This window comes from Colobus angolensis, unplaced genomic scaffold, assembly GCF_000951035.1.
Source record: "Colobus angolensis palliatus isolate OR3802 unplaced genomic scaffold, Cang.pa_1.0 Scaffold60, whole genome shotgun sequence".
Classification (NCBI taxonomy): Eukaryota; Metazoa; Chordata; class Mammalia; order Primates; family Cercopithecidae; genus Colobus; species Colobus angolensis.
Window position 1 is genome coordinate 1,877,098 of NW_012119599.1, and position 9,677 is coordinate 1,886,774.

The following is a 9,677-nucleotide window of genomic DNA, read 5'->3' on the forward strand; positions in this document are numbered from 1 at the left end:
AAAAAAAAAAAAAAAATTGTCTTTATTAGGTTGGGTGCCATGGTTCATGCCTGTAATCTTGGCACTTTGGGAGGCTGAAGCAGGCAGATCACTTCAGTCGAAGATTTTGAGACCAGCCTGGCCAACAGAGTGAAACCCTGTCTCTACTAAAAATACAAAAATTAGCCGGGTGTGGTGGCGCATGCCTGTAATCCCAGCTACTCCAGAGGCTGAGACATGAGAATCACTTAAACCCAGGAGGCAGAGGTTGCAGTGAGCCAAGATCGTGCCACTGCACTCCAGCCTGGTCAACAGAGCAAGACTTTGTTTCAAAAAACAAAACAAAACAAAACAAAAAACAAGAGAGGGCAAATGATTGGATGAGAGGTGGGTTGATGGATAAATGGCAGGGTGGCTGACTGGATGGATCAGTAGAGAGATGGGTGGATGAATGGGTAGGGTGATGAATGGATAGTCTGGTGGATGGATGGGGATGAATGAATGAGTGGATAGTGTTCATCTAACAGACCAGTAGATAAGTGAGTGGATGGATGGATGGGTGAGTGTATGGGCCAAAGGGTGGATGGATGGATGGGTAGATGTTAGTTCAGATGGTTTAATGAATGGATGATACGGTATTATATTTGAGTGGGTATGTGGCAGGTGCTTGGGTAGTTGGGTGGGTGGAAGAGCAGATAGAAAGGTGGAAAGGTGGGGCCGGGCATGGTGGCTCATGCCTGTAATCCCAGCACTTAGGGAGGCCGAGGAGGGTGGATCATTTGAGGTCAGGAGTTTGAGACCAGCCTGGCCAACATGGTGAAGCCTGTCTCTACTAGAAAAAAAATTAGCCAGGTGTGGTGGTGGGCACCTGTAATCCCAGCTACTTGGGAGACTGAGGCAGGAGAGTCACTTGAACCTGGGAGGCAGAGGTTGAAGTGGTTCGAGGTAGCACCACTGCACTCCACTCCAGCCTGGGCGACAGAGAGACTCTGTCTCAAAAAAAAAAGAAAAGAAAAGAAAAGAAAAAGAAAAAGAAAGGTGGAAAGGTGGGTGAGAATGTATGGACACAGGCTTGAGAGTTCAAGATGCTTTCAGGGGTCAGCACAGGGGTCGCTTCTCCCTGTTGACCCTGCCCCGGCCACCCTGCAGGTGGGAACCGTATCACACAGGCGGTGCTGGGCGCCCACGACGGTGGCGTGTTTGGGCTCTGCGCCCTGCGGGACGGGACGCTGGTGTCCGGAGGGGGCCGTGATCGGCGGGTGGTCCTCTGGGGTTCTGACTACAGCAAGCTGCAGGAAGTGGAGGTGAGGAGGGGCAGTGGGCTCAGATGGGGGTGGAGAGACCCCCCATCTCACCAGGGCTGCCAACACCAGACCCCCCTCCCCACAGCATGTCACCCCACGCCCACCCGTGTGCATCCTACTCATCTTCCCTCTTATGTGCGCACCCAGGTCCCCGAGGACTTTGGCCCTGTGCGCACTGTGGCAGAGGGCCACGGAGACACACTGTACGTGGGGACCACCCGCAATTCCATCCTGCAGGGCTCCGTGCACACAGGCTTCTCGCTGCTGGTCCAGGTGCGCCTCCCTCCACTTCACCCCTCCCTCTTCCCAACTCTTCCCCTTGTCTTCCCTGCATTATCCACTCCCCCTCCCTACTCCTAGTTCTCCTCACCTCCTTGCTCTGTCCCTTCTCTGACCTGACCCTGACCCAGGACCCCTTCCCAGGATCCAGCAACCAAGAGTTTAACTCCGAGCACAGCAGAGGGGCCCCAGGCCCCTGCTCCAACTGTGCTGCCTCCTGCCACTGATTGGGGGTGGCATCCTTCAGGTTGGTGAGTGTCCCTACAGGTTGTCCCATGGCTGCAGACACCCTGGCCACACACCTCTCGGTCTCCAGCTCCACAGATTGGGGAAGGCCCTGCTGGAGTCTGCTTGCATTTCTTCTCGAAGCTCAAATGCCTGCTCCTCCCTTCCTGGCCTCCTCCCTCCCTCCCTTATCCCCGACCCAATTAAAGAACTCACCTACCGGGAAGCACTATATTTATACTTTTTTTTTTTTTTTAATTTTTGAGACAGAGTCTTACTCTGTCACCCAGGCTGGAGCACAGTGGTACAATCTTGACACATTGCAACCTCTACCTCCCAGGTTCAAGCGCTTCTCCTGCCTTACCCTCCCAAGTAGCTGGAATTACAGGCATGTACCACCACACCCAGCTAATTTTTGTATTAGAAACAGGTTTTCACCCTGTTGGTCAGGCTGGTCTCAGACTCCTGACCTCAGGTGATCCACCCACCTCAGCCTCCCAAAGAGCTGGGATTACAGGCATGAACCACTGCGCCGAGCCCACACTATTATATTGGCTATAATAATTATTAATTGTAATATTAATATTACTTTGGAACACCGAGGCAGGCAGATCACTTGACATCAGAAGTCGAGACCAGCCTGGGCAACATGGTGAAATACCATCTGTACTAAAAATACAAAACATTAGCTGGGCATGGTGGCGTGTGCCTGTAATCCCAGTTACTCAAGAGGCTGAGGCAAAAGAATTGCTTGAACCTGGGAGGTGGAGGTTGCAATGAGCTGAGATCCTACCACTGCACTCCAGCCTGGGTAATAGAGTGAGATCCCATCTCAAAAAAAAAACTTGTTATAAATAATAATAGTTAGACATTTCCATTTTGTGACCACATTCTCTGAATTATCCTTATGTTTAGCATTTTATTTATTTATTATATCACACAGCCTGGAATGTAGTGGTGCCATTTCGGCTCACTGCAACCTCCATCTCCTGCGCTCAAGGGATCCTCCTGCCTCGGCTTCCGAAGTAGCTGGGACTACAGGTGTGCACCATCACACCTGGCAAATTTTTGTATTTTATGTAGAGATGGGGTTTTGCCATGTTGCCCAGGCTGGTCTCGAACTCCTGAGCTCAAACAATCTTCCTGCCTCAGCCTCCCAGAGTGCCGGGATTACCAGCCTGAGCCACCGCACCCGGCCAGCATTTTCCATCCATGATTTGAGTGAGCACAAGAATGCTATGAGGCACACACACCAGTTGGCTCCATTTTACAGACGATCAAGCTGAGGCTCCAAGGAGATGTCACCTGCCTAGGTGACTGCCCTCGGTCAGTAATAGAAGGCCGAGGGTCAGAGCCATCAGATTTAGTGCCCTCCATGAGGTCCCTCAGACCTCTGGGCTCTGTCTGGCTGCAGGCAGACTCCAGGAGGGCCTTCCCAGATCCTTGGAGCTGGAGACCTGGGAGGCGTGTGGTCAGGGTGCAGCCTATTTGACCCCTGAGATCAAGCTCTGAGCCACCATGCCCTCCTGCCTCCCATTGTGCAAAGAAGAAAGCAGAGGTCCCTGGAGAAGGGGCAGGGTTTGCCTTGAGTCACACACTAGGGCGTAGGTTCAGATGCCCAATCGAGGCCCCCTTCAGACACACCGGGAAAGGTCTTCCCTGGGTCCCGTTGGGGCAGGGTGAGTTATCCAGCACTTGTCTGGCATTAGGGTTGGGTGGGAAAAGGCCAGGGCTGCTGTCTCCATCCTGCTGTCCTCCCTTTCCACCAGGGCCACGTGGAAGAGCTGTGGGGCCTGGCCACACACCCCAGTCAGGCCCAGTTTGTGACCTGCGGGCAGGATAAGCTGGTGCATCTGTGGAGCTCAGAGTCCCACCAGCCCCTGTGGAGCAGGATCATCGAGGTGAGGGGCCCGGGGACTGGAAACGCACCGTTCTAACAGAACTACCTTTCTCCGTGTGTCAGAGCTCAGCACATTAGACTGAAACCAAACAAGGTCTTTCTTTTTTTTTCTCTCTCTCTTTGAGATGGAGTCTCACTCTGTCACCCAGGCTGGAGGGCAATGGCATGATTTCGGCTCACTGCAACCTCCGCCTCCCGGGTTCAAGCGATTCTTCTGCCTCAGCCTCCCGAGTAGCTGAGATTCCAGGCACACACCACCACGCCCAGCTAATTTTTGTATTTTTAGTAGAGACGGGGTTTCACCATGTTGGTGAGGCTGGTCTCGAACTGACCTCATGATCCACCCACCTTGGCCTCCCAAAGTGCTGGGATTACAGACATGAGCCACCAAGCCTGGCCCAAACAAGGTCTTTTTAAGCAGGGTGGGGGTTTTGTCCAGGGAACTGGGTGCTTAGAAGTTCTCTCAGAAGGGTTGGAGGAGTAGGTTCCTGACTGGAAGGGAGCCCAGGGTGACACAGAACCATCCTGTTGGGAGCTGCCATGAGGAGCGGGGAGTCAGGAGCCGCTGAGTTCAAGGAAGGTGTGACTGCTGCAACAGTCAAGTGTAGAGCTACACTGTACCACAGGGTAACCACTGGCCACACATGGCTATTCACAATTAATTAAAATGTAAACAGAATAAAAATTTTAGCTGGGTGTGGTGGCTCACACGTGTAATCCCAGCACTTTGGGAGGCCGAGGCAGGTAGATTGTGTGAATCCAGGAGTTTGAGACCAACCTGGGCAACATGGCAAAACCCCATCTCTACAAAAAATGAAAAAAACAAACAAAAAAAAATCAGCCGTGCGTGGTGGTGGGTGCCTGTAATGTCAGCTACTTGGGAAGCTGAGGCAGAAGAATTGCTTGAACTTGGGAGGCAGAGGTTGTAGTGAGCTGAGACCATGCCACTGCACTCCAGCCTGGGCGACGGTGAAACTCCATCTCAAAAAAATAAATAAAAATTAAAAAAAATAAAAATAAAAATAAAAAGAGTCTTAAAATTCTGGATGCCCTTTGTCCCAGCATTCCCACATCTAGGAAATTATCTAAAGAAATTGTCTTGGATGAATAAAGCTGTGGGAATTTAGGAGTAAGGAAGGATCCTGGGACAGTGGTGACAGGAGGAATGTTTTCTGTTCAGGCTAACATGTTACAGGAATGGAAAGAGGAATGGCTGCCATGGTGTCTGGGGTGGTGGTGTCCCAAAGGGCAGCAGAGGGAGGGGAGAGCCCTCATCCCAAGATTAGACTTGGCCCTGAGGCAGGAGAGTGGCCAGATGGACATGGGGCCCCAGCTCTGAGCCCTGCCTCTTCTCTCTCCCTTCTCAGGACCCTGCCCGCTCAGCCGGCTTCCACCCCAGTGGCTCTGTCCTGGCTGTGGGTACAGTGACTGGCAGGTAAAGCTGAGGAGGGCATTTCGGGAGGGCTTCTCTGCTCCCTGGGTAACTGGCCCTTCTTCCTTCTCTCCTACTTGCCCAAATCCCACTATTTAGTGAGCCCCGATCCCTCAATATTCCTCTGGCTCACTGCAGCCTCCGCCTCCCAGGTTCAAGCGATTCTCCTGCCTCAGCTTTCCGAGTAGCTGGGATTACAGGTGGCCACCACTACGCCTGGCTAATTTTTTTGATTTTTAGTAGGGACGGTGTTTCACCATGTTGGCCAGGCTGGTCTCGAACTCCTGACCTCAAGTGATCCACCTGCCTCAGCCTCTCAAAGTGCTGGGATTACAGGCGTGAGCCACTGCACCTGGCCTTGTTTTGTTTGGGATAGAATCTTGCTCTGTTGCCCAGGCTGGAGTCCTGTGGCACGATCCCAGCTCACTCCAACCTCTGCCTCCCAGGTTCAAGCAATTCTCGTGCCTCAGCCCCCGGAGTAGCTGGGATTACAGGCACATGCGCCACCACGCCCGGCTAATTTTTGTATTTTTAGTAGAGACGGGGTTTCGCTATGTTGGCCAGACTGATTTTGAACTCTTGACCTCAAGTGCTCCACCCGCCTCGGCCTCCCAAAGTGCTGGGATTATAGGCCTGAGCCACCGTGCCCAGCCCAGATCTTTTCTGGGGTCCTTCTGATCCTCTCTCAGACCCCACAGATTGCGGCCCCTCTCTGTCAGATCATCTCACCCCTCCTCCCCCCACCACGCCCTCTCCTTCAAGATGGCTGCTGCTGGACACGGAGACCCACGACCTGGTGGCTATCCACACAGACGGCAATGAACAGATCTCAGTGGTCAAATTCTCCCCAGGTAAGCGGTAGGCCTGGGACACCCAAGCGGCAGGGCCAGGGACAGAGGCTCAGAGTTCTTGGCAGGGGGAGGGGTGGAGCCTTCGAAGGGAGGCCTATGAGGGATGCAGTGGGGATGGAGCTGGGGACTGTTGAGGGGGCTGAGTCTGGGCGAGGAGGGGGCAGAGCCTGGGTGCCTCCTCATAGCCCCCCTCCCCCTCCCCCAGACGGGGCGTACCTGGCCGTGGGCTCCCACGACAACTTGGTGTACGTGTACACGGTGGACCAGGGCGGCCGCAAGGTCAGCCGCCTGGGCAAGTGCTCGGTGAGTGGGCAGTGGCCCCCAGCCCGCGCCGCCACCCCGCCCAGGGGGTGCAGAATTAACCAATTTTCTACCTCAAGGGAGCGCAGCTTTCAACACTCAACTGACTGCCCTGATCAGAGCAAGGAGTCTTGGCCCCGCCCACACATTCACCACCTCGTGTGTTCTAAGCCCGCCCCTTTGTGTAGCCCCGCCCCCACGTGCTAAGCTCCCCATCTGTGTAGCCCCGCCCCTCACGTTCCGAGACCGCCCCTCTGTGTAGCCCCGCGCCTCACATTCAAAGCCAGCTCCTCCGTGTCTAGCTCTGCCCACCTGTTCTAAACTCCCATTGTGTTCTAAGTGCTTTTTGTCTAGCCCTGCCCATCACAGTCTGGCCCCGCCCACAGTAGTCTGGCCCTGCCCCCACACTCCAAAGGCCTGTGGATCCTTCCTTTAGTCCCCTTGTGTTGTTGCCCTACCTCTGTATCTGACCTTCCACTTTCCTGATTTAATCGTGTCCCCCTCTCCTTGGTTCCGCCCTCTGCAGCTCTAACACCATCCCTTCCCTCCCCCGCAGGGCCATTCCAGTTTTATCACCCACCTGGATTGGGCTCAGGACAGCAGCTGCTTTGTCACCAACTCCGGGGACTATGAGATTCTGTACTGTGAGTTCTCCGGGACCCAGAGACATTTCTTCCTCCGTCTCATTTGCAGACTTCCCTGAATTCTGGGACAGGAGGCAGGGGCTTCAGGTCTCGCTCCCTTAGTATGCAAGGCTGGTTCTGATTTGGAATTCAGGGACTGCTGGCTTATTTTCCCCCTGGTGTACCCCACTTTTAGTCAATTCCTCCCCTTTCTGGTTGGATGAGTAGAATGCAGCGATGCAAGTTTGTTTTTTACATTTTTAAATTTTTAATTTTTATTTATTATTATTATTGTTACATATTTTTTGAGACGGAGTCTTGCTCTGTCCCTCAGGCTGGAATGCAGTGGTGCGATCTCCGCTCACTGCAAGCTCCGCCTCCCGGATTCAAGTGATTCTCCTGCTTCAGCTTCCCGAGTAGCTGAGGTGCCTGCCACCACACCCGGCTAATTTTTTAGTAGAGACGGGGTTTCACTGTGTTAGCCAGGATGGTCTCAATCTCCTGACCTCGTGATCCGCCCACTCGGCCTCCCAAAGTGCTGGAATTACAGGTGTGAGCCACCGTGCCCAGCTGTTTAATTTTTATTTTTTGAGATGGAGTCTCACTGTGTTGCTCAGGCTGGAGGGCAGTGGCACCATTTTGGCTCACTGCAACCTCCACCTCCCGGGTTCAAGCCATTCTCCTGCCTCAGCATCCCAAGTAGCTGGGATTACAGGAGCACACCACTATGCCCAGCTAATATTTCTGTTTGTAATTTTTTTTTTTTGAAATGGAGTTTCCCTCTTGTCTCCCAGGCTGGAATGCAGTGGTGTGATCTCGGCTCACTGCAGCTGCCATCTCCCAGGTTCAAGCGATTCTCCTGCCTCAGCCTCCTGAGTAGCTGGGATTACAGGTGTCTGCCACTACACCCAGCTTTTTTTTTTTTTGGTATTTTTAGTAGAAACGGGGTTTCCCCATGTTGGCCAGGATGGTCTTAAACCCTGACCTCAGGTGATCTGCCTGCCTCGGCTTCCCAGAGTACTGGGATTACAGGCATGAGCCACCACGCCCGGCTTAATTTTTGTATTTTTAGTAGAGATGGGATTTCAGCATCTTGGCCAGGCTGGTCTCAAACTCCTGACATCAGGTGATCCTACCGGACGCGGTGGCTCATGCCGCCTCCTGGGATTACAGACATGAGCCACCACGCCCTGCCAGATGCAGGTTTCAAAGCAGATGCTCCCGCTTATGCTGCTGGCTGTGAAGACCCAGCATGCAGCCTTCTCAGCCAGTCCTGACAGGTGGAATGAGCCCTGGGACCTTAGCCTCCTCTGTCTTGGACCTCAGCTCCCATTGTCTAAGAAAGGGACGGGTTTACTGAGTAGTTCTTCCAACTCTGAATGTCTCCTCCCATGTTCTGCCCCAGGGGACCCGGCTACCTGTAAGCAGATCACCAGTGCAGATGCTGTGAGGAACGTGGAATGGGCCACAGCTACTTGTGTCCTGGGGTTTGGGGTGTTTGGTGAGTTCTGGAATGAGAGAGGTCTCACTGAGGACAGGCGTTCTGAGAGACATCCCCACTGGTGGTTTCCAGAGTCTTACTGCTTACCTCCAGTGTGGGAAGCTCACTCCTTTACTGAATGTGGGCTGTGTTTGTGTAAGAGGAAAGGGTAGGGTGAGATGACTGATTAGAGCTGTAATAAAATGAAACCAAATGGGTGTGGTAACTGGCCAGGAGAGACCACACTGCCGGTGCCCTAGCCACCCATCCATTCAGGCACGAAATCAGCGAACACATACTCCCTGAGCAGTTCTGTGCCTGCCATGGGCTTGGCAATGACCATGACTGAGGGCCCTGCTCTCCTGGGGCTCTCAGTCCAGTTGGGGAGGCAGACTTGTCCCCAGACGGTGATGACCCAGAGTGAGCAGGGCTGGGACAGGGAAACCCAGGGTGGGGCATCTGGCCTAGTCTTGGAGGGAATCAGGGAGGGCTTCCTGGAGGAAGAGACATCTGAGCTGACCTGGAGGATGAGCAGTTACTTTCCAGGGCAGTGAAGAAGGAAAGCAGTCTCTAGGCAAAGGGAATAGCACATACAAAAACCCAGGTGTGACACAGAGCTTGGCATTCGGAGAAATGCAGGGAGGCAGGGTGGCCAAATCATTACAGAGTTTAACGGGAGCACTGATGAGGGACGAGGCTGGAGCAGTGCATGGGGCCCGCTGAGGCTTAGAACCATAGACCTTCTTCTAAGGTCACCAGGGAGCCATGGAAGGGTTTTGAGCAGAGCAGGGGCAGGCTTGGATTCACATTTTAAGGTCATTCTGAGTCGTATCCTTGGATAGATACAGGCTAGGTCGGAACAAATTAGGGTGGCTAGTGTGGCAGTCTGCTCCTCTTGGCAGTCCCTGGCTCCAGCTGACATCTTACAACTTACCTCCATCTTGCCCACAGGGATCTGGTCCGAGGGGGCGGATGGCACTGATATCAACGCTGTGGCCCGCTCCCATGATGGGAAGTTGCTGGCTTCAGCTGATGACTTTGGCAAAGTTCACCTGTTTAGCTACCCGTGCTGTCAGCCTCGAGTGAGTCCCTTGGGGAGATGGGGGTGGACAGGGGTAGCAAGCAGGGGTGGGGACAAGATTCAGGCAGCTCTGGTCCAACCCCACCCCTTCTCTGAGCCTCAGTTTCCCCATCTGTACAAGGAGGACAGTGGTCTTGATCCCAAGGGCCTTTCTTAACCCAGAGGTGGATGAATTTCAGAGTGTGCCATGCTGAAGACGTGGTTCTCTTTTTTTTTTTTTTTT

The 9,677-nt window shown here is 53.5% G+C and overlaps 1 protein-coding gene across 3 annotated transcripts in view; it reads left to right on the forward strand.

The window, feature by feature from the left end:
* The window catches only part of EML2 (echinoderm microtubule associated protein like 2), a 39,626-nt gene that overhangs the window by 25,481 nt on the left and 4,468 nt on the right, over positions 1-9,677 (forward strand). For all 3 annotated transcript variants that reach the window (XM_011962984.1, XM_011962985.1, XM_011962986.1), the window contains 9 exons: positions 1,129-1,283; positions 1,431-1,556; positions 3,557-3,688; positions 5,055-5,122; positions 5,882-5,970; positions 6,176-6,273; positions 6,827-6,914; positions 8,299-8,394; positions 9,325-9,455. In XM_011962984.1, the coding sequence (XP_011818374.1) occupies positions 1,129-1,283; positions 1,431-1,556; positions 3,557-3,688; positions 5,055-5,122; positions 5,882-5,970; positions 6,176-6,273; positions 6,827-6,914; positions 8,299-8,394; positions 9,325-9,455 (983 nt within the window). The remainder of the gene's footprint in view (positions 1-1,128; positions 1,284-1,430; positions 1,557-3,556; positions 3,689-5,054; positions 5,123-5,881; positions 5,971-6,175; positions 6,274-6,826; positions 6,915-8,298; positions 8,395-9,324; positions 9,456-9,677) is intronic.